This window comes from Falco naumanni, chromosome 6, assembly GCF_017639655.2.
Source record: "Falco naumanni isolate bFalNau1 chromosome 6, bFalNau1.pat, whole genome shotgun sequence".
Lineage (NCBI taxonomy): Eukaryota > Metazoa > Chordata > Aves > Falconiformes > Falconidae > Falco > Falco naumanni.
In genome coordinates this window covers 78137291-78162397 of record NC_054059.1, presented here as the reverse complement: position 1 = coordinate 78162397, position 25107 = coordinate 78137291, and the positions used below count along the sequence as shown (strand labels likewise).

Below are 25107 nucleotides of genomic sequence, written 5' to 3'. Positions count from 1 at the left end.
CTTTTTCACAACAGTAAATGCCCCCATTATCCCTTTCCTGATAGAAGTATTACAGTGAACTGTTACATGAGTTTAGAATTTATCTTTTCCCACTTGAACATTTTAGGTTTAGTTTTCTTAGTTCTGAGTTTTTCCCACTTCAATATGTAGCCTAAAAAAGCTAAAAGAATCTAAATGTTTTCTTAAATCCTGACATATAGCTTAATATAGGTAATTGAAATACTTTAGATTATTTTAAAAGCTTCCAACAGATAACTGTAAGCATTTGAAATAAATCACAATGGTCATCACATCTGTGGTTTATTGAGGTGGTTTTTATTGTGGGCCTTGATTATAAAGCAATTAATATTTAATAATTATTTTTTTTTTACTATGCTTAGTGTTATGGAGATGAAGAATTTTCCTGTTATTAAGAAACTCTTAAGGGAAGAGGAGAAGGGAATACATGAAGGGTGGGCATTTTGTTTGGTGTGTGGAAATCCATGTATATACACTATACACAGGTATTGGGGTATGCACTTCACTCAAGTTGTGAAAGTAAGTGTTTTGTTTCCTTTAAGAGTTTTTTCGTAGATGATACATTCATGGTGGTCGTAACTTCTTGAAGTCATTGATTTAAGTTTTATGTGCTTGAGCAAGAAAAGTAAATTTTCGGAAAGTTCCTCTTCAGAGCCTTCAGATAATGTGTGTTTTTTAATTTTAGGTCAGTAGCCTCTCTCTGGAGGACTTAAATGCATTTGTGGCCCTCATTCTCTGCCTCAAAGGGAAGTCAGCTGCTCAACTGGCGGGTTTGCAGGTATGGACTGGAATAATGCTCATGGTAACTTTGGGATCAATATTTTTTGGAAAATTCTTCTACGTTTCTTTTCAGATCCACAACTGAGGGTTATGGTAAATATACAGGCTCTTAATGTGTTACCGTTCATGTGAATACTTGCATTTGTTAATAATGTAAAAAAATAATATAGAAAGGACATTTTCTAGTGGTTGCAGTCCTAGGATAAACGAACTAGTCTCAGATTTCTTCCTGACTTGGCCTCCAGACTTCCAGCTGATAGAAAATCTGTAATGGTGAATCCTGTCTTGCAACATTGCTTCATTCTTTTTTCCTGAGGAAGATAGTATTTTTGAGACATAAGTTGTATGAAAATTACTAAATAAAGTTTAGTATTACTACCTATGGGAGGACATAAGCATAACATAAACCTAACCAGGAAAAAGGTCTTGTTACCTGTTGTAGCTCACTATAGTGAATACCTTTTGGATCACACTGTTCTGCAATTATTCAGAAGTTGTTTTTTTTAAAAAAATTATATACTCTGTAAATCTTTTTTCCTCTTTCCTATCTTTTTGAATTCACATGTGGAAAAGCAGGTTCCTAGATGATTATCACAGTGGAACCATCTAAATAGTTCTTGCATGTCTAATTATGCAAGAGCATTTTCAATTTTACAGCTTGAGATTGTATTCAAAGTATTATCAGTGTACAGCACAGACTGCACATGTCAATGGCTGTTTGAGTTGTGGGTTTACTTAAAATTGAGGAGGAAAGGGTTAGAAATGGTTGGAATCTTAATGTACCTTCACTGTGAAAATCTTGCTTGTGTTTCCAAGAAATTCTCTGTTACTTTAACAGTCCATGCTAAAGTTTTAAAAGTACTTTTTGCTGATAGCAAGGTAAAACCACCGCTCCTATTACTATCCATTTGTTTCTAGTGCACAGATTCTGCTGTGATTCCAATTTCATTACTGGATTCATCATTACAGATGAAGTCCAGCCTCTTATCAGTTTCTCCTGAATTAATCACAAATTTGTTCGGCAGCTGATCAAGTGTTAGATCTGTGTAACAAAAAGGAAATGATGAAATGAAGGCAATATGGAAATTTCTGCCAAAGACATTGCACGTAGTGTTGCACTTAATATTGAGGGTGTCATTACTTTATCAAGTCCATCGTGGCAGTCATTCAGTAAAAGCATAAAGGAAGCCCAGCGTAAGCAGGAAATGTTGAAGCAATTTGTTTATAGGTGCACTTACAGGTACTATTATGTAAGTTTTTAAAGTGCTTGGAAGTTTATTCTGTTTGAATTAGATGTCTGTGTGATTCATTTGTGTTGTGGTTCTATGAAATTATAAATCTGAGTGTTGCATCCAAACATGTAATACGAATTAATGTATACTACTTAGCAATGGTCATTCCACTAATTCAGAGTTGTTCACAAAATTTTGTAACTTTCCCACAAAGCATATGGCAGGTCAGATTTTGTCTGCTCTTCCACTGTTGACATAAAAATACATGAAACACAAAGCTGGACTTACACGGTATCATGTATTGCTCTGTGAAGTGGACAGTACGTTGTTGGATTTACTTATGGGTGCTGTTGGTAGGTCCTTTCCAAAGTTACATCAGTCTGCTGCTTATGTAAGCACTTCACACACTGTAATGCCTTCTGCTCTGCTAAAAGCCAATGAAAGATTCGTATAATGCAGTTGAAATGTTTGTATTGGGCTATTTTGTAGAGCACTTCTGTGTCTTATTCTACTGAAATTCACGGTCCTGCCTTTCGTAGTAGTTTGAGCCAGAATAAACCCCTCTGAAGAGAACAGTGAGGAATGATTTTGGCCTCTCCCTTTTGAGGTTGTAAACAGGTGAATAATGGTTTCAAAACTTACCCTTGTTGCCTTCAAGTTAATCCCCTGTCCTGTGTTTTGATGACCTGGATCTCCCAGTGAAAAATAGTTGCTATTCCTCAATTTGTTGTGTATCTCTGACTGGTTAAGCTATATCAAGAGATTATGTTTTATTAATTGCCATAAAAATACTTTTTTTTTTTCTTCATATATAAGCTACCTGTAATTTTGTGGTAGCACCAGGATCAATTTGAAGATTCATATGAGGATAATCTCATTTCACAGGAAGAGTAAAAAACTGTTTCTTGTTTGTGTGCTTCTGAAATGTGGTGTGCAGATGAACTTAGTAATATCCTGTGAATTTTTGCTTGGAAGGTCAGGAGACTAAATTAATAGAACATCTTATATAACTGTTCTAAAAATAACGATCGATAAAGCAAGCTGAGTACTGTAATTCAAGCATCTCATTTTCAAGATTCTGTCTCCAAATACCTTAACCTGTTTTTACTCCTTGCTATATTTATTTAGTACTTTTACAAAATTGAGTTATACTGTTATTTTAATACTTAGTAAACAGGGTATCAATACGTATTCTTAACAGCTTAATTTTCTAGGTATTTGTGTTAAGAACTGAAGGATCCAAGTACAATGAATTTCAATAGTACACAGCTAATTAATATGTTGGTTTTATAGTAGGAAAACAAAGGAATAGAATTTAAATCTGTTTACCATACTTTTTATTCTTCACTGAGAAGTTAAATGTGATCCCTAGGAGCAACTGACTAACAGAGCTTTCAAGGAAGTTACGTTAAACTTAGTCAGCGTCTGCAAAACTTTATGGAAATATTTGCTCATTTGCAGTTTTGGACTTAAGACTACATTATTATTTTAAATGTAGAAAAAATGTTTACTCCTAGTAAATAATTCTGTGAAGAACACTGATTTAATAAAAAAATTTGCTTTGTTTCTGCAAAGGAGTCCGTTAGCAAGTATGTTTTAGCAGAAGAGAACTTTAACTTCCACTGTTAAGTATGAGAGAAAATGTAAATAGAGCCTGTTCTTTGATAGGATGAAGAGAACTGTTTAGCCTTCACTTTAAAATCTGCTTTCTGATATGCTATACATATTTCATAGTTAATGTGATCCATAAACCTGCAGATTTCTGAAACAGAATTGTCCATGGTTTGAATAAATTGGGTTAAAGTCATAAAAAGTATAGTTTATGTCATGCTGAAAGAAAGTGGGCTGTGGACATATAACTAAAATGCACATTAAGTATTACTTTCTGAGAATAACATGAAGATTTGATTATTTTTTAAGATCGATGGTTTCAAAATGTGCACACGATAGAGAAGACTTTTTATACATTCTTTTTTTCGTAAGTTTGGGGTTTTTTTTCCTAGTTTGTTGTGCCCCCCTTATACGGTAGATTAACATTCTATTTTGCCCAAGCCTCCCATAGAGCTTATACATAAGATCAGAATTAAATTTTGGACCCCAGGTTGCCTGTTTCCCTTCTTTCTATTTTAATCTGGTGTGTGATGTTGGCAAAAAGCCCAGAGAGCCGTCAGTCTAACTTAGAGGCCATTGTAGAGAAAAAGAGGCACCAGCAGGCATGCTTGCAGTCTTGTTTCTTATATTGTGCTGGCCCTGGTTGTTTACAAGTGCGATTATAGATCATCTTTCACCTGTAATGCATGTAAAATACTGCTGAAACAGGAGAGGCCATAGTGACTTATAAACACAGATACATTTTAAATACGTGACTATTTAAATATGTAAATATGAAAAGTTTGTATTGGAGGTGTAAATTTGTGAATCATGTCGTTTCTTGTGGCCAAAGATGAGATGGGAAAATCTGGTTAAAAAGGAAATGCACCTGGAAATTGGTAGATGAAATCTGTGTCCTGTTAAATGCTTTTAAAAGTGAAACGTATGTCAGAAAATATGAACTCAAAGTTAGTAGCAGGTGCATGGGTGGACATACACGTCACTGCTGGAATGTATGACATTTGCAAGCTCTGTATAGCTTCCCAAAAAATACTCACTTATACTAGAATATCTGCTTTGGAGTAATTACATCTTTTGAGCCACTTGTAAAAGGAACAGTTTGGCTGTGCATGAGGTATAAGAAAGTCAAGTGCTGAAGTGTATGCCTTCAATTCTTCAAGTGCTTTTGGTTATTTAAAAAGTATTACTGATACAAAATGAACACTGTCATTTTAGATCTTAAATTTTAAGTTCCAGAGACTCTTTGCAATTTGATTGCAAATGAACTTTCATGAAATACTTCTTAAGTATTAATTAATTAGCTTTTGGAATAATAGTTACAAAAAACCCTCAAACCTTAGCAAACTAGTTAACTAGTTTGACGGGCAGAAATAGCTTTAGCAAGAACTGGAGTTTTATGGAACCTTCAAATATTTTCTGGTGTACAGTGTCATGGAAGCAAAATTAGCTTGGTAATAGAATTATAGCAATATTGCACAAGATATTTTTCTCTGAATATTTTCCTGAGAGATACTTAGCCACACATGCAAAAAAGCAGTATGTTTTAGAGTAGTGTGTAGATATCTTGGTTAGGGTCCCTCAAATTTCAGAAGGATATTGCTAAATCTATTCTTTATTTTTAAACTCTGTATTCTTTCTCCCTTGCCATGCAGACAGAAAAGCATAAATAATACCCAGATTCTGAACATTCCAGAATTTCAGTCTTCTGACCTATTTGGCAAGCCAAGTTACATTTGTCAACACCATTAGATGTAATACTTCTCAGACAGACTTGGAACAGCCTTTGTGAGCTATCTATATTTTTCATAAACAGTTGTTTTTTTAAAAAAAAACTTTTCTCCCCAGGCAGTGTATGTTTATTGTGCCTGTGTGACTGTTTCCCAATAAATGTTTGCTTGAAGTCTAATCGGACTGAGTAAAACATAAAATAAATTGTAAAGATCTCTCAGGTAAACTTTTCTTACATACTTAGGACCTGCTTCTATGGTGTTTTAGTATTAACTAAAGTGTAATTTGAGTGTATTCCTAAATGCTTTACTGAATCAGGGGTTATATCCCCACAAAATTTGCATCTGTCAAAAGTGTTTTTAAAATGATAGGTGAGATTTTAACTGGCAGGGGGTGGGGAATGGTGGGGATTGCAGTGGTTTACTGGTCATGGCATTGCTGCTCAGCCCATTCTCTCATCTGCAGTCTTCAGGTTTTCTCAATGTACTGGGCTAATCTGGAACAAAAGTTCAGCAGTATGGGATGTGATTTCAAGCTGAGATTAATTCAGTCCGTCTGCAACCTCAGAAATGTAACTTTGTTCTCATGTCCTTGAGATGGACTCATGTCTTAAATGGACTAGTCCAAAGAGAAACAGTTCAAGTCTTCAAGTAGTTTTTGGTTCAAACATTTTTGGTTTTAAACATTAAAAAAAATATATAAATACAGAATTAATCAAGAGAAAGTTGCATTAAATGAGCCTGCTTATAATGAATGTGTGTATTAAGGCTGACAGTTTTCAGACATCTATACACTGCTTTTAATAACTGTGTTTTGGCCTCTTAGGCCTGCATGCCTAGTTCAGCATGCTGCCTTCATATTGCAGAACCTATTTATTTTCTTTAATGACTTTGAAGTGGTAGGTATGGCTCCCTTGGTCTGTCACTAAGAGTGACGTATTGCACTTGCATGGATCATGCGTTACTGCAAATACAATTGTATCTCAGGAGCTGAAGCTACTCACTGCTTACAGCATTCTTTGAAGGTCCCCTCTCTTATCTCTTGCTTATTTTCATAAGCATCTTTTGAAGTTCTGAAGAAATTCAGGGGTTTTTTGGTCCTATTGCATGGACAACTGGCTCTTTCTTTGCTGCTGTTCATTCATAAACATGCAAAAAATCTTTCCTTAGGCTAACAAATTCAACTTCTAGATAAGATTGCTATTCTGCCCTTCTCTCTCCCATTTTCTTCTTTACCAAATTTGGTATATTTATTAGTATTATTACAGTTTATTTCCCTGAACATTTTTTATATTTGACGTAAGCTCTAGTATCAGAATTCACATAACTGTGTGAATTCTGTTATGTGTCACTGGCACAAATACAAACCCCAGCATGGCTAGATCAGCTCTTCTACCTTCTGAGAAGAATCCATTAATTTGGTTGGATTCACTGTGCTTATGGAGAAAATTTTGAGCAAAATTTTGAGCAAGGGCCTTAAAAGAAAGCATTTGTATTCCTTTGTGGAAGAGGATCATGCGTTTTTTCTCCAGAACTGTGTAAATTTGCTCTGCTTTTCCTTGAGTTTTCCTCTTTACTGCCCTGTAGCTCGTCATTAGCAAGGTTTCAGCAGCAAGAAATAGCAGCAATGTTTCAGTTTAAAATTGCTTTTAGACTTCATATAGCATAAAGAATTTTCCAGGATGTTTAAGGTAAAAGACATTCTGGAATTTCAGATAGCAATATTACTGTTAATTTTTAATCCATGCCTAATATTATTTCAGAAAGTGAAATGTGGTTATTGGTGGTGAGGGTAATAAAGCTTTCCCAAAATATTAAGGAAACTGACAGCTTTGAAAAAGTCAGAGATAATTTGTTACAGAGAGGGGAAATAATAATTTCTGGTTATCAACTGGCATTTTCCTGCCAAGTTTGTGTTGGTCAAAGTGTATGTTTACTCATGAGATAAATAGTTTTCACTTCCTTGCATACTGTATATTAGAAGGAACAAGCAGTATCTTAGGGTCGGAGGTGGTGTTTGCATGACATAGGTGAGGTTGCTCTCTGCTGCCTTTAAGGGCTGACCTGTGTCCCCGCGGGGCAGGTGACGTGCAGAGGCTGGAGCCAGGAGGGAAGGGAGCGTGCTGGCAGGAGGCGGTGGCACGTGTGCACCTGCCTGTCCTCTGCTCAGGGCTGCCTGCACCTGCCTGCGTGCCCCTGTCACGCCTGAGCAGGAAAGCAAGCTGCACATCTGTCTGGGCTTTCCCTGGAGAAGCAGATGGTTATGTGTAACTTCAGCAAAGCAAAAATGTTTTCTGAAATGACCTAATGAGCCATTTATAGGTGGATGGAGAAAGAAGATAAAAAAAGCCTTTAGGCATATGGTTACAGTGCTTTGTAGGATGTACTGGAATTTTTCAAATTACTATAGCAGAAATGTTCATCTTGAAGATACCAGGAACAGCCAAGCTAACCAAGAACTGATTTGTTCCCTTTCTTTTCAAGTGCATTCTTGATTGACATAGTCATTATCCCAGGGGTTAAAAGTCAGGACAGTGTCCAGTTCCTATCTGTTGCTTCTTCTATGACTTTGGTCAAATTGTTCAGTTCTTTCTGGTATTTTAGTTCTTTCTTGTAACAGTCATGCACCAGTGGTCACAACAGTAGAAGTTCTTTAGCCAAAAGTGCTGTATAAATGTGATTTTAAAAATATTATTAATATTAATGATGTTGCATGTATATTCTCCTCCTCTTCACCTTTATTTTGGAATCATTTAATTTGGTGTTCACTGAACAATAGCTGAGATGTGGTTAGAGGAGCTTTTTAGAAAGAAAGGAGCTGTGTTAAGAAGAAAGCGATATATGTGCATTGTAACATCTCCTACCAGCATTACATCTTAGCATCTTAAGACATCATCACTCGTTAAGACAATTCTATCCCAGTGTTATAAGTGAGGAAAAAATACATAGGGACAATAAACACCAGATGTGTAAAGGTGGTTTGTGATTATGGAGAGATTTAGTTAATTGCTTAGGAATCTAATCAGTGTGATTAGTGTTACACCAGCGCTAGTAGGAAGCATATGCACATTAACTGAAAAGGTATATTACATTCAGCTAGGCTGCTATATATTCCCTTGATAGATTTAAAAGAAGAGACATTCAGTTCCTTGCCAAATGCAAAATTATGTATGTATTGGTTTTAGCAAGGCCAGTTAATGCATACCGAAGTATCATTTCCTATTTAGCAGTAGTTTTGTATTTACTTTCTGTGTATAGGATACAGAAGTACATCTTGGCAGAAAATACTTGTATAGACTGAAGTTGCATAAATTCCTACATAAGGCAATGAGAGCTTTACTACTGAATTTAATAAAAGCAGAGCTATGCCAATACACTTTTGAAAAACCATCCTTCAGTCTACTCAGTGTTATTTACTTTTTAGCAAAATCATACAACTGTATCCTGTATTTGTGCACAGAGGCTTCAGTACAACAGAGACATACTTCAGTCTGGCAACAATGGCAAGTAATATTTCTCAATTACAGGAGACTGAAAGCGTAGTGGTTCTGCAGGAAGTTTATTTTTGCACAGCACTTTATGCCAAAAAAAAAAAGGTACCTTTTGTTTTAAAATGGCTGTGGATCGATTCCTGAGGCTGGAATGTCAGTGAATGCTTATTTCATGAGCAAAGTGCCTGCAGAGTCCAGTGCTGGCCAAAGTGCTGAGATCCTAGTTTGACTTACTACATGCATTTTCTTTTAAACAGCATTATTCTCCATGTTAAGTACTGCTTTAAAAATTGCCAAGTTACTCTCACATAAACTGTTTCCCTATTTATATTGATTTGCTCTGACATAGTGCTGATACAAGAAAATGTAGAATATTACATGTGAGTAATGTTATTTTCTTTAAAACCTTTATTTGTAGTCAGTTCCTGAATAGCTCAGAAGACCATCTTTATGCAACAGATGTGTGCATCAAACAAGGATTCTCTAATATTGCTGTATGTGTTCATCTAAATAGCAGCATGGGGTTGATGTTCTTGTGGCAAAAGGTAGCAACTTTCAAGCCGTGTATGACAGTTTTCCATTCCAAAAGAAATAGGTATTCTGGAAGTGGATACTGTACTGCAGCTTAATTACAAATCAATTCCTAGTCTCTTGAACTGATCGCAAGTTGCAGATTGGCAGTTCGTTTCACAAGTCATCTGGGATACTGCTGCAGTGATGTGTGGTTCAATTTGTCTTGGACCTCGGGATTGTCATGAAACAGAAGCAGAGCAGTTCTTCTCTTCCTCAACCTGTGGACTTAACAGCTAGAAAATTCCTTAGCCAGATCTGTTTGCCTTGGACTGTATCACTTTAAAAGGTGAACCGTAGTATCAACAATTGTATTGTGCAGCTGCCTTGCAATATAAAGAAACTCTAGGGGAAAAAAACCCAACAAACCACAAACCAACTAAACCTATCTTGCGTTGGCAAACAGTATTTATTCTGGAGCTTTCTATACTAACCATCTTGTTTCAATGACAGTTTTATTTGAAGGGCTTATATACCAGACATGACATTAGTAACAGTTGTCTTAATGTTTCTGGAACCTGCAGTGCTTCAGACATACTAAATCTTGCCTAATCTAATTCTGTTGAAGTTCACTGGTCTTTCTGTTGGTTTCAGTCGGAATTAGTTCAGGTCCTTAAAAGGTATCTACTAAAACAGCTTGAGAGAGGGAATGGTCATACATTAGGACAATTAAATAAATCTGAACATCTATGCGGCCTCTGGGGAGAAGAAAAAACAAAACTAACTTTTAAGCTTGGCTGATTAAGCCTTGGCCAGGTTTAGCAGTGAACTCCCACCTATCAAAATTTCTTTGTAGTCACAATGATGTCTTAATCCACAGCAACGGTTTCACAGTACACTGTGAAAAATGTTCACAAGACAGGCCACCAGACAGCAGCACACTGAGCAGTTGCCTGCCTAACCAGCTATCATTCGCCGCTGTAGTCTGCAGCTGTGAAAGGACACACTGCATTAGCAAAGGTAGCCAAGCACTCTCTGCCGAGTAGTTGTGCTGGTGGCAGAATTATTACTCCTAGAACTTTGTTCCGTGGACCAGTCCTATGATTAAACAAAGGGAAAGGGCTGGGGTAAGGTGTGGCTAAGGACTTGAGAGCAAGAGTATGGTCAAGATGCAGGTAGTGACAAATGGAGCCCCCCGTGTTAAAGACTTTGGGAAAGGGGCTGGTCAGTGGAGAGTAGAATACAGAAATGTGTAGTGAGTGTCAGAAAGTAAGGGAATGGAAGAAGTTTGGTCTTTGAAGGCTTGCAATGGAAAGTTACTGGAACTAAGAGAGGAAAGTGACCTTTTGATGGTTTTTAAATTACTCTCTGTGTTCCCTAATAACTTTTGAATACGTTGGCTAATTTCAGAGACGGAGTTTGACAGAGGTGTAGGAGTCTGAGAGAAATAAGTTACTGCTGATTGTTTTAAGTAGACAACTGGGGAGAAGGGTAAGGCACTCTAAATTGCCCAACAGGATGAAGCTTTAACATGACATCGCATTATTAGGGCATCTGTGTGAGAGGGAGACATTGCTACAGGCATGGGAAAAAAATTCAAATAATTACGGAATTATTTCAGATGCCAGTGACATAGCACGTACAGGAGCCTGTCAGGTCCTGCCTGGTGCAGACATACCAGGAGTCTACTAGCAGTTTGTCCTCCATCAGGGACAAACTTTATTAGTTGCAAGGCAGATGGAGCTACTAATGCTTCCTTTTCTCATAATTCCACAACATTTAACTAATGTATTACAAAAAAAAAAAAAAAAAAAAAAAAGGAAAGAAAATGTGATCATAAGAGTTTTCAGGGTCCCAAACAAAATGTATTTTGCTACCAAATAAATCCAGTATTATCAATATGAGGGAAAGGTGAGGAGGTTCAAAAGTAAGTACATTACCAAAACCACAAGCACGTCTTTAAGACAGTAAAAATTAAAATCCTAATGAATCTATTCAGTTTTGTAGAAAGAATGTGGCCTCTGGCTGGGCTACAGTCAGATGGTTAGCCTAATGGCTATAACTCAAAATTTATGTGAATGTTCCGTAAATGTCACTTGTATTATGAACTGTCATTAGCCCAGTAATCATTTAGATCAGATTCAAGTGGTTGTGGCTAAAGTAAGAAAATGTAGTGTTATTTGAATCTTTTTTGCAGGTGCTAGCGTGCTGTCCATTACATAACTGTGTACAAATAAACTGAAGGGACTAAACTTTTTAACTGATGACATTCATCATTACAGAAGTGTCATTTGTGCTGAGTTTTGTTGTAGGTATGATTCAAGAGCTTCATGAAAAGCTGATATTTTTGAAAATTAAACAAGAAATTAGAAGCAATCTTTCTGGAACTGAAGGAGGTTTTTATCTGGTGGCAGATTGGTTAGCAGTAGTACTTTTGTGTTATTGTTTTGTAGGGTGTTTAAAGGTAAAAGCAATTTTGACTTCATTGCAGGTTTTGGCTTAATGGAAATAACAGTGTTGTTCCACAGAGAGGTATCATTTTACATCAAACTCCTGATAAAACCCAGTAAATAAACTTTCCTCACATATAAATACTAAACAATTGGGTTGTTTACTGCCAAATATTTACTGTGAAGCCCTGGAAGTGTTTGAAAACTGGTTTTTCTAGTTTCTGTTGCAGCAGATGCCCTCACAGGATCTCTTTTCAGTCCCTTTTCCTTTGCACACACCTTGTTTAAGCAGGAAGAGCTTAATTTAAGCCCTAATCTTTTATCAGAATAAACCTTAGTCATGTTTTCAAAATACCTGGTGCTTCTCTCCCCCCTCCATTTGACAAGTCAGGGAAGCAGGTGATGTACTACACTCCCAGCAGCCTGTTCCTTAAAGCTGACTGATGCCAAGCAAACATGGTTTCACCAGCGCATCTCTGCAGGGTAACACTCCTTAAATTTACCACCATTGCACCAGTTTAAGTTATCTTTGCTCTAGAACAGAGCATATAGCACCAGTGCACAGGGATTTTAGCATCTTTTGACAGCTCACACTGGGAATTCCTGCTGAAGGCAGGAAGACCTGGAATTCAAGAAAGGACTCTTGTCTTTTGCTTGAAAGAATTTTAGTGATACTTTCCCTTGCAGAGAATTCAACTTTAGCGAGGTTGTGATCAGTTGGCACAGTTCATCTCTTTTTATTTGGAACACAATGTGCCTTACCTCTCCCAGACAGAGCTAACCCTTACTGTTTTAGTGACAAGTTCCTGAGATAGGATCTACCTGCTGCCTTTATTGCTCAACCATAAATTGCCTATGGCTAAATATATGATCATTTAAGATACAGGTGGGTTTGGGGGAAGGTAATGAAAGTAGTGTACTGATAATATGCTGACTTGAGTTCAAAGTGGATCTAAAATGAACCCGTTAAACTAGGAAGGTGCTCAAGATTTTGATCACCATCACTTGAATTCCAGCAGTTTATTGCTTGGGGGAAATTTCATTTATTTTTTTTTAAATTATTGTTCTTCAGTTAATTGATTTGAACTTGAAGTTAGCAAATACTAACCTGTCCTTGAGTGTTATGTTTACCTTTTTATAACAGAAACAGGTACATTCTTTTGAGGGTGGGTAGGGTAGGAAAGAAGGGAGGGAAATGCCTTATGCAATTTTAAAGTTATTTCTATTTAAATTAATATTGCAAATTATTAGCCATAGTCATATCTTCTGTATTCAGCTCAACCACAGGAAATAGGCAATGGGTTAGGAAAAAAAATTAAATACGTAAGAAGAGCTTTAACCTAAGTAACAATTTTTAATACAATTTTTTTCATTGAAAAAGTGTGTCCCCAGAATGTTGTTGAAAATCCTACTAAAGGAACCAGTTCTTAAATGAAATGTAGTATTTAATGCAGTGATACACAGATGATGTCTAAAGTAATTCAAGTAAAGAACTGTAAAATTATTATCATATCTTTACCTTTCTCCTTAGTTTCTATAAATGGTGTGTGACAGCTTTGCCCCTGGGTATGGTTCTGGCCTTCGTTTGTGTCTGCTGATATCTGGCACATTCAGATACTTGCCCTCACATTACAAGCACAGTAGAACCTGTTCATCCTTCCAACAGAATTTGAACCTTCTAATCTCCTTAGAGTGGTGAAGGAGTCGTGGGGTTTTTTTAGTATGTTCCTGAAAATAGGTTGTGCAGCTTTCAAAGCGTATAGGGTAAAGTGTACACCTCTATCAAAAAATCCCTTGTGAAGCCACAAAGGAGACTCAGAGGACTAGTAGTATTTTCTTAAAATATAAAGGTATTTTTACGTCCTGATTATTTTAAAATTATTATTTAACTAGATGTAATGTGAACTGGAAATGTGCATTTCTTACACAAGATCCATGTGTTTTTCTTCTTGTGAGTAAAAACTGCTCTGCAAGGATATACAGTCTCTGGGTCTAGATTTGCAAACTGCTCCTGTGAGCAAACACTTCCCTTCTTGCAGAGCCTCTTTCTGTGGTCAGTGAGGTGCACACAAGCACAGAGATCAGCCTGAACGTGTGGTCCAAAGCCTAAAACCTTGTGTTTCTAGAGCAGAAAAAGGCGTAATATAAGTCTATGATGACAGCTTTTCTAGTAAAGACATTTCTCGAATTTTTGGAAAAAAACATGAAACATTAGCGATGCAGGTGCTGTAGCAATTCTCTTGCTCTTTTCAGGCGGGCTAACCCAGTTCAGCTCAGGCATTCTGAGCACACCACCAGTAACCTCTGCTGCAGTGATAGTAGAGGACTGTGAACTTTGCGTTCTCAGTCTTCTGGCAAATGGGAAAAGTCATCTTTTTCCCTAAATGCTGAGAGGGTGGGGAGCTGCCGTCGGTCGGAGCAGCAGGGGCACAGCGTGGGCAGCTGGTGCAGGAGGAGCGGTTCTCACGCACTGTGGCTCTCACACAAATGTCATCAGCTGGTGGTAGGAGTAGCAGCACTGGGAGCACAGGGGTGTATCTCACATGATTCACTGGGGTCCTGAGTTTACAAAAATAGTAGAAAGAACCGGCACAGTTTCCAACAAGAAGTAATCTCTAGGGTGTAATGCCCTGGAAGGCAAGCCGCCTTTTCTTTTGGAATTTTCCACTTCTCCTTGTCGTGACGTCTTTGCATTGCAGACACCAAGCAGTTGTGAGCATTCCCATGGCAAAGCAAGTCTGTGGTTTGCCATGTGCATGGGCTCATTGTTACAGGCTCGCTGTGCTTTCATTTTCTTTGTTTTTCATTGCCAGACACGGGAAATAGAAACTACCCTTTAGTGAATGTGTTTCCTGCTTATTGAAATAAAGGTAACTGTTGATAGTTCTCACCTTGGTCTTGCCAATATTGATTTCCATTAAAATCCAAGCTTTACCTGATGTCCACCTCCCAATACTTTCGTGCTTTAGGAAAGTTCTGGATTGATATCCCTAGACAGTGAAGCCTTCTACCTGTAAAACCTGTTACCAGCAACATTTTTTACCTTTTTAACCAGCGTGTCTCAAGTGTAGTTGAAAAGAGCACAGCTAGGGTTGTGTTGGTGGCTCAGACTTCATGTTCACTTAGGCAGAAGTAACAATTAGGATCAATGACAGTACTATGCTGATCTCCAGCTTAAGACAGCACTCAGAAGTCCTCTTCTATATTTTACTATTTTGTGCATCACCATCAGAAGCAAAATATTTCAAATTCTCATTTAGACACTTGTTCTGCAAATATCTATGCATTTGTTTTGCACTAGAATAACATCACCAAAGAAAGCTGGATTAGTCACGTACTTCTGTTGTATCTATGCTTAGAGTTTTCAGAATACAATAAAAATATAAAAGTTTTGTGTTAAGATTTATGGCCCAGATGGCATCCAGCATCCACATATAGTATTAGTAATCTGTTCTAACAGCTGTTTTACATCCTTGGTACCGGTGGGATTAAAAAGGACAGTAAAAACAACTTTGTCAATAAATGACAAAAAGGTATGAATTAATAGACATCTAGTACACAGCCACTAAATTAGAAGATGGGAAATTGCTTGCTGCAGATGACAGCATTTACTCTTCTCAGCAGCTTAAATACTTGTTTTCCTTATTCTTCATGAAAGTTTGTTTTCAGTAATTAAATCTTTTGATGTTATCAGTACTTACTTGATAAATGAGTGACGGAAGATACTGATTTGTATGACAGGGAATTTCAGTCTGGTTTTGTACCGTTCTGTAATAGAGGCTATTTGTGGTATAAATTATATTGACATAAATTTGGCTAAGATTTATTCAGTTGGTGTGCTACTGTTGTTCATGGCCTCTACTGCTAATTTTCCTTTTTTATATATTGATATTATAATATTTTTCTATATTATATATAATACATTTATATTATTTATAATAAAATATAATAAGAAGAATATATTTTAATATAAGGATAAAACACATCCATTTTCCTTATAGCTTAAGAGCAAAACTTCACCACTTGTCAAAGTGCTCAAAAGTATTTTACTGAAGTTATTTAAAGTTCAATTTATTGTTGTGTTGAGAACAAGACCAGGATGAATAGGTTCTGAAGTAATTCCCTAGTTGGTTTAGTTTACAAAAAAAAAAAAGGGAGTTCTGAAGATTCCCAACAGTTCTTTACTTCATGCTCATAAAGTCTTACTTTGTGATCACAAACCAAGCAGATTCCATTTTAAAGCCTGTAATGACGTGGACTCATTTGCTTAGTAGGTCTTAAGATTTGATCGGATGATCAGAAACAATCTGGTTAGTGCAATGTAAGAATCTCACAGCTGCAACATGGTAACTGGCGGTGTGCATTCAGAGTCTACTTTAGTACAAATCATACTGGCTCACTTAAACCACATTCCTCTTTCAAGTACCTTTCAACATGGTTAAATGGTTTGCAAAAACCTGCTTTACTTGCCAGAGCAGAAGAGTTGTGAGAGTGCATGTAGTTACTAGTCTCAGCTGGCAAAACGATAGCTTGCTTCTGGAGGCAGTAGCTTCCTGAAACTCAGTGGCCTGATCCCGGACTGAAAATACTTTTATTTTAAAGGGAGGGGAGAAGAAGGTCCCCCTTACTCAAGTATGAAGTGTCACAGTCAAAGAAAGATGGACCTTTCATTTTCTCAAAGACTTCTTAAATTAGCTTGTGTTGTCTGTCTGCATTTGTCTGGATGTCAGTGGTTGTCCTCGGTTGTCTGTGTTGGGTGAGTTTCAAGTACTGTGTCACGTTGGGTCAGTGCCCTGGTGGCCAGCATGGTGCCTTTCCAGGAATCACTAGAGGCAGAAAAGGTTCTTCCCAGAGGGCTCTGGACCACCCTGCCTGGTATCTTTTGCCTGTATCATCATCTCTGGGTCCTCTTTTGCTTTTGTGCTGTAGAAAAAACAGCCACTGGAGGTACACCTCATACCTTCAAGCTGGCTTAACAGAACCCTGCTGCCCCTTGTCTGTGGTTGGGGGGAACCCTATCACAGAAGCCAGTTTCACATAGTCAAATTATGCAACAGACTTCAGCTCGTTGCATAATAATACAGAAAACCCAGGTCCTCGACTGTGTTCTAGCCATATTCTCCAAATTACTTCTTGTGTTTGTCTCTTCTGGAAGAAGCTTTGTAGCTCCGTGTTGCTAGCAAAGGTTCCTTGAATTTGTTATATAGACCTTAGGGAGGAGAAAGTTCTGATCCATTAGTACAACATTTGATGTTGTCTGCTGTTATTTGTAATTTTTTCTAAATAGGGCACTGATGGTGTATATGCATACCTTTAAGTCTTTTGGGCATATTTCAAGATGTAAGATGTTATTGTTAGTAATAATGAGCCAACCCTTTCCATTGCATTTCATACAAACAATTCACAGCTCTGCAGGAGCTAGGGCTAAGACAAATTTGAGCCACATTTTTGTCCTTTCTGTTCTGGACTATTTTGGATGCTATTCCATTCCTGGTATAATTTATACTGTAAGGAAAATTGTACTGTAAGGGTACAACAGCTGCCATGGATTACAGCGCTAATGGCCACACTGTTATGAACCCGTCCCTGTCCTGACAGCCTGCTCCAGTACAGACTGTGGAAAAGGCATTCCCCACTGAGGAGCTTTGGACTGTTTACACAATACTTAAAGTCACGATTTTTCCCCATGTTGGATTCAAGGCTTTTATAGCTTGCTATGCTCTGCCACAGCAGGATGTTAAATTCACCCATAAAGTTTATTTTGGCCATGAGTTTTAATTGTCTTGTTGAGTTTCTCATTTTGCGTTTTCTGGACGTTGTCATACCATTCCAGTATTTCTTCTGGAGACATCCAGGTTGAAGTGGAATAATTTCACTTTCAGACTACAGTCTGAGGAAATTTTAGTGTGTTTAAAATAAAAGCCTGGGTACAATAAACTTTGTTCTGTCAAATCTTATCATTTAAATAATCTCTAAGTACTGTAACGTTTCCCAGTTAATCAAACTGTGGAAGGTCAATGGATCGCTGTACACATAATTTTATACTCCCAGTTCATGTTTTGCATTCCACTAACAGAATTCTTTTTGGGGAACTGCTAATGCTTGAGAAATACTATGGAGAACAGCCATTTATTTTCTCTTTCTGTTTTCATTTTGAATGTAACTGTCTTAAAAACTTGAGTGAGATGCTGTATTTGGTAAAACAAACTTCACTTCTTTCACTTTATTGAATAAAAATAGATACAGGATCCTTTGATGAATTCTACTGTGCAATAGAGGAGCATCATTGTCACAGCTTTGGGACTGTTCATCATTTGCTCTGCTGTATGCATGGTTAGATGTGATGTTAAGATTGCTTATATTTCCTGATTTTTGAGGTTTTTTTTTTTGTATGTGTGTGTTAACAGCTTGCACAAGTGGACCCCAGAGGTGTACATCTTGGCGCTCTCTTTGTTCGTGGCCTTACGACTTTGCTCATGGCCAATAGTGCCTGTGGCTTTCCATTCAGAATGGATGATTTGATGCCTTGGGAAGTGTTTGATGGAAAACTTTTCCAAGAAAAATACCAGCAGTCACACCAAGGTTGCCCTTTGGAAGAGCTTTTGGAAGGCAATGTGAGTAATCGCATTCTCTTAGACAGCTCTGTATTCCTTGAAAAATGTACCTGTCCATATATGTTTGTTGGTTTAATATTCATGTTTACACTGGGCTCCTTTCTTTGTGTATTTCCTCTCTTCCTTATTCCGTTTTCACCCTCTCTGCCAAAAAAAACACTTTAAGAAGGTAGAAATCCTGAGACCGTGAAAGAAGCTATAATTTTACCTTTATTTTTGTTTTCATTAGTCAGAAAATAATATAAGGAAGTGTCAAAATGTCAATTTCAAAAAATGGAAATAGCTGTAATGGTTTTCTAGTATTAAGATATCAATGAGATCTTTTCCCTGTAAGATTTTAGGCAACGTATTAAGAATGTCTTTAAATAAGCATACTGGGTATAATTTTAAAAGTGTTTAAGAGCGATATTTTTAAACGTATTAAGGAACCTAAAGTTTGAGAGAAAGGTTTGGTGAATTCAAAGAGGAACTGGATGCAGAGGAAGATGTGTATTCAGGTATATTTTTTTTTTAGAATCTCACCGAGTACCTTCCTGTACCTCTAGATACTTATTTAGTTCTCAGTCCCACTTTTCAGAAGCTGGGGATTTGTACAGTTTGCATGCTATGGTACCAAAAACCCGTATGACTTAAAACATGCCTGCCCAGGCAAGGGCAGGGAGATATCAGCAGAGTCTTGCTGGGTATGGACCATATCTGGTGCAGTAGGGTGGTATGGCTGGGCTCAGAGATGGGATTCTTCTAGGCAGGGTACAAGGCTGTATTAATGCATTAGTGAAGCCTCGGACCAGACCTGGCTTGTGCCCCATGAGAAGAGAATATGTGGAGAGATGCTTGGGTAGATCTGTACTCATCTGTTAAGACCTTCGATCAATGTGGAACTGAAAATCCTGTATAATTTAATTACTTTTGAAAATTTTACCTTTGAAAATGTTTTTACCTGCGCGTACATATATCACTTTAGGTTAAAATAAATAAAAGCGATTACAGAGAAAAAAGTTACGAATTTTGAATTATTTTAATCTCAATGTAGTCAATACCAGTTGTTGTATAATTAGTTTTCTTTTCTGATTTTGTGTCCAGTTGCATACCGTACTGATCTGATGAGTGAAGTGGGTTTGGGTGGGTGGAATGTATGTGTTTTCAGCATGGAGGAGGAGGATAATCCTTTCCACATGGAACCAATCATATGATTAGGACTATAGCCTCTATCCAAATCCTGTTGTTCCTATTAATTGGTCCGTTGATTTCAGTAGGTTTTGGACTGGGCCAGTGGTTCATCCAGTTTTTCATGTAGGACTTTTGCAGAACAATAGAGGATCTAAAGAATAAATGGGAAAATGTAAAACTCTACAGATCTATGTGAAATCGATACTTCTTTTCCATTTGGATAGAATTCATGTTAGCGTATAAGTTTTACAATAGGTACCTAAATCTGTACAAAATTTATATCAGCTGAGAGGTATTTTAGAATGTGTTAGGTAGTGTGTTTTATCTAACATTTGAAGGCCTTGATGTGGTCAGGTTACAGTTATATTTTAGAAGGAAGATGAAGGAAGATACTTAGATTCCCTAGAACTGAGTTGGGAATTTTCTTGATCAACTGAAATATCTAGGTTAGGGTTTTTATAAGCCTGATACTGTAATTTAAACAACCTCCAGATAAACTGTTCTGTTGTGGGGAAGAATAGTCTGGCTCTGTGAATTTTTAAAGTAGTTTAAATATCTTTTTTAGGTATGACTTTATGGTACATATATGGCAGAGATAGCTCCCAGACTAATAAAATAGCTTTCCAGCTTATCAGTTTGAGGAAAGAATCTGTTTTGGGAGAATTGCCAAGAGATGCCAGTTTAGCTGGGGACACTGGCAAGGCAACAAGCATATGTGACTGGTTTTTCCTATTATTCTACATTCAACTTTAATAAAACTGGTACTTAGTTCCTGGCAGAGCTTAATGTACCACTGGAAGCCAAGATCTTTCAGCACTTGTTAGTTAACAATCTACCCCTGAGCACCATAAATCTAATCTGATGATAGTGACAGCATTGTATTCAGAAAAAAAGTTATTCTACATGTGTGTTTTGTTATAGAAAAGATAAGTAATAGGAAAAAGTTACTTGTTTTGGTGTTCAGTGCTTGTCTCCTAACTCCTAAGGTCCTTTCTCTGTGATCTGGACAGTTACATTACTTCAGGGAATTCGGGAGATCTCGGAATCAGTGTTGGTTTGATTATGGTGGGCTTAAATACAATTAACAGCTTTATGGAAATCGTATTAGAAGTACAATCTTGGTTAAATATTTACATGTATACCAGAAATTTTGAATGTTTTGGGGTTTGCTTCCCACAGATTCTTGTACCAAAAGAAGAAAATGTATAAATTAAAAGCAGTTGCTATATTTGTGGGCAAGTTTTTGTGTAGCTCAGCTCTTTGTGGCCCAGCAGCTGTTAAAGATAAAAAATGGAAAGCTTCTGATAAGAATCAAAAATAGAGCCATCTTGCTTTTTTAAAAAAAATACGCTAAGCTCATATTATGCTAGTTCTCTGTTTTTCATAACAGTAATCGTATTAGTTTGTTTATCCACACAGAAAATTGGATATAATAGTCTCATAAGGCAGTGAGGCAATGATATTATCACTTTATTAGCCTTTTTATTGTGCTGCTCACTAATGAGTATGTTCGTGATCAATTTTTTTAAATTAAAACCAAATTACCTAATGGGGTCAGCATAAGTGATATGTTTTGTCTTTTTCTGATCATGCCTTTCATCCAGCCTTCATAAACACATTCTCAATCTGTTCTCCCAGGAACACAATGAAAGTTTTTCCCATTAGTGGGTGTTCTTCACCGACTGTGCTCGGTTTGTGCGGAAAAAAAATATATCTGTGGGTTTTGCTTAAGGCTCTATAAAGAGGTTTGTTAACTCAAAAAATGTGCTAGGAAAGTTCGCAGGAGGGTTCAGAGATGTAGACTCTACCTTTAATTTAAGGAACCTCTCTAGCTGCTGTAGTCTTGCCACCTGCTGGATTTTTACCTCTTGTAATCCTCTCCCCTCCTTCTTGCCTCCCCCTCTGCCTTGGTGGTTAGAAAAGGCAATTTTCATCATATAAAAATCAGTTCAATTTTATGAAAATCACGAATTATGTTATTGCTCTAAAATCTGTCTTCATAATTCTTTTCAATGCGTACTACTGCCCATATGCCTAGTACAAGTGAATAAAAAAGACAAGTATTCTAAAACCTGACATTTCTTCAAAGCTCACTGAAATCGATGAAAGTTCAGGATATAGCACATCTCTTAATATTGCGTCTTTAAGTAGTTTCAGCTTGTCCTTTTGACAGTAGAACTTTTCATCACACCACAAGGTAAACATTTTCGTTTAATCCCCCCATTTCTCTTTAGACTTTGTTATATTTTTTTCAGTCAGGAGTCAGAGCTGATGTATCACTATCATGTTAAGTTTTATTTCTCATGTATGATGTTAAGACACTTTGATTTTCACTGGTGTGTTTTCCATGAATCCATCAGTTCTTACCTGGAGGCTTTAACCACCTCTGCCTCGGGTATTGCTGATAGAAGTCTAGTCAAGTATATATACAGAAGGCAAGGTTATAGAATAGGGAAGCATGTGACTTACAGATCTGAACAGAGAAGAAAAACTTCACTGAGAAAGGGGAAAACATTCCTTCTGCACCCCTACCCATCCTTCCAAGGATCCACTTTTATTAGAAAATGTTTGAACTTTGTTTCCTGAAAAAATGTCAGTCAGATCTACGACCTTCATATATGCATGAGTGTGGCTAAGGCAAGTCTTTTAGTTGTTGTATATGTGATTGATTTGTGCTACACCTGAAGAGAGAAAAGCAGAACAGTCATTGATGTTTAACCCTATTGTCTGCAGGAGTCTTTGTATACACCCTTCCAGAATCTGAAGTCTTTCATTTGCAAGGCTTGCATGGCGAAGAAAAGAACAATACAGAGCAGACCAAGAGGGAGTGGATTTGTCACAGGTTGGCACTGTGTTAATTTTCTCAATAAAGTCAATATGTTGATGAGCTCAATTATCCTCCAACAGCAGCAGCATTTACATAGGCAGCCCATTGAGCTGAGTAAATTGTAAGCTCTTTCTCCAAACAACCAAAGGAGAGATCTAAGAAAATATTTCCTGGTTTTAGAAATTCCTGTGAGTTGGGGTTTTTCAGCCTGGAGAAGAGAAGATTATCACAGCCCTCCAATACTTAGAAGTGCCCTGCAAGAAGGCTGGAGAGAGACTTTTTACAAGGGCATCTAGTGACAGGACAAGTGGCTTTAAACTGAAAGAGGGTAGATTGAGATTGGGTATTAGGGAGAAATTCTTCACTGTGAGGGTGGTGAGGCACTGGCACAGGCTGCCCAGAGAAGCTGCGGATGCCCCATCCCTGGAAGTGCTCAAGGCCAGGCTGGACGGGGCTTTGAGCAACCTGCTCGAGTGGAAGGTGTCCCTGCCCGTGGCAGGGAGGTTGGAACTACATAATCTTTAAGGTCCCTTCCAACCCAAACCCTTCTGTTATTCTGTGATGATGATTACCCAAGTTTGGGTAGAATAATATTTCCATCTGGCTATGTAGTTACTGAGATATATGCAGTACCTGAAATATCGTTCACTGACAGAAACATCACTGCTGTTTACTCAGTGGCTAAAGTTATTTTGATAGGAAGAATCAGATGTCTCAGATTTTTTTCTTCCTTTTCCCTCAGGGGACCTATCTTAACATTGATAGTTGAAGGTCTGAGTGAGGCACTGAAGAGACAATACCTCTTACTGGACTGATTGATATAGTTCAAAATATAAGAAGCTTTGGAGCAACCTAGAGAACAGCTTTGTTACTGCCTAAGACCTTGCATTTTTTCCCCCCAAAATTTATGGCTTGGTTTACTAAAGGTATTTGTTTTCCCCACCTAGTCTGCCTGACTTACAGGGAAAAAAATAACTAAAAGGTTTTTAGCATCAGTCACAGATTAGCCTGAACATTGAGGCTTTTGAGGCTTCAAAATAATTCACACTGAATCTCAGTGTTTATGCTGGTATTATGTTTATTACCTGCTTATTACCAGATTACTTATAGTGTCTGTGAGGACAAAAATTACCCCTTCAAAATTCCTAGAGCAAATTGCAAGGCAAAATGATTTTCTGCTAGTTCAGTACTTTGCATTATGTGACAGTGATACTTCAGCTGTGGTACTGCGCTGGTGCTGGACATTCAAAACTAAGGGTATCTGTTGGTGATTTATGATACCAGACCTTGTTAGCATCTGCTATTGCTTGGGAGCTGTACTTAACCATTTTAATTATGATTTGTGATTCCAGTTTGGACAGGGATTTCTGTTTTGTTTTAATGACTGCAGTCTCCAAATCTGTGTCATAAAATTTTGATCTGGTTTCTAAATACATTTGTTAACAGCTTGTAATCATGATGTGCATAGATGGAAATGAGGACAAGAACCATGCTTATTAGGCTGACTTCAGTTTGGAAAAACCGTAATTGTGCGCAAGTATTTTGGCATAAAACTAAGAAATGTTTCCCCAAAAAAATATGCTGTCTCTCTTTTTCTTCATTTAATCTTACATACAGTCCGAGTTTCTTACTAAATTCTGTTTTTCAGAAACACAACAAAGAGAATTTAATCCCAGGTTCCAGCAAACACACAGAAGTTCTTTTGTTCCTCCATATCGTCACCAGATGAGGGGGTTCCTATGGAGAAATCCTCAACCACAAGGTAAAAAATGTGTGCGCGTGTGTGTATTTGGAATTGTCTCTATCAGCAATATAACAGCTCTCTGTGTATATGCAGTTTGTGCTTGTATGTATGCAGTTACCCTGTGGCTACAGCAGCCAGTAACAAAAAATGTTTCAGTTATAGTTGCGTACTACCATTAGCAAAAACTTAACTCTGCAAGTTGAGGTAGAGTGTAGTGTTATAATCTGGAGTCATCTTTTACTCCCAGTGTTCTGGGGAAAAAAATGCTTTCATGTGGTATTTAAACTCTCCATGCTTGGTCTCAGCTAAACTATATTTTAAATTGTAATAGTTTTAAACCAAATTGGCACAGCTGCATAGAAATGTCTGTCTGAAGTCTTTAGCTGCAAATCTTAGTTCATACTTAAACAAAACACTTAAGCATATGAATAAAGCTAAACATATTCTTAAGTGGTTTTCTAGATCAGGTTCTCAGTTTCAGATCATTGCTTAAGTGATTGTGTTGGGTCTGGCTGAGCCCTGTGGAAGCCCTCGTAGTGCTGTGCTTGTACTGGTAGCTCGAAAGGTGGTGATAACACATCAGTGCTCTGGCTGCTGCTGAGCAGCGATCGCTCAGGATGGAGGCTCTCTCCAACCTTCACCTGCCCCACCACCCAGTAGGCTGGGGGTGGGCAAGATCTTGGGAGAGGACAGAGCCAGGGCAGCTGACCCAAAGTGACCAAAGGGATATTCCAGACCATATGACAACTGCTCAGACAGAAAAGCTAAGAGAAAGGAGGAAGAAAGGGGGGGTGGGGAGGGCATTCATCTTTTACATTTGTCTTCCCAAACAACCGTTCTGTATAACTCCCTGCTCCTTGGGAAGTGGCTGAACATCACCTGCTGATGGGAAGTAGAGAATATCATCTTTTGTTTTCTTTTGCTTCTGCACGT

The 25107-nt window shown here is 37.6% G+C and overlaps 1 protein-coding gene across 1 annotated transcript in view; it reads left to right on the top strand.

Moving 5' to 3' along the window:
- FAM120B (family with sequence similarity 120B) overlaps window positions 1–25107 on the top strand; it is a 56943-nt gene that overhangs the window by 24081 nt on the left and 7755 nt on the right. Inside the window, exons 6-9 of the mRNA XM_040599007.1 lie at window positions 704–796; window positions 18227–18433; window positions 22337–22445; window positions 24079–24192. Coding sequence (XP_040454941.1) covers window positions 704–796; window positions 18227–18433; window positions 22337–22445; window positions 24079–24192 — 523 coding nt within the window. The remainder of the gene's footprint in view (window positions 1–703; window positions 797–18226; window positions 18434–22336; window positions 22446–24078; window positions 24193–25107) is intronic.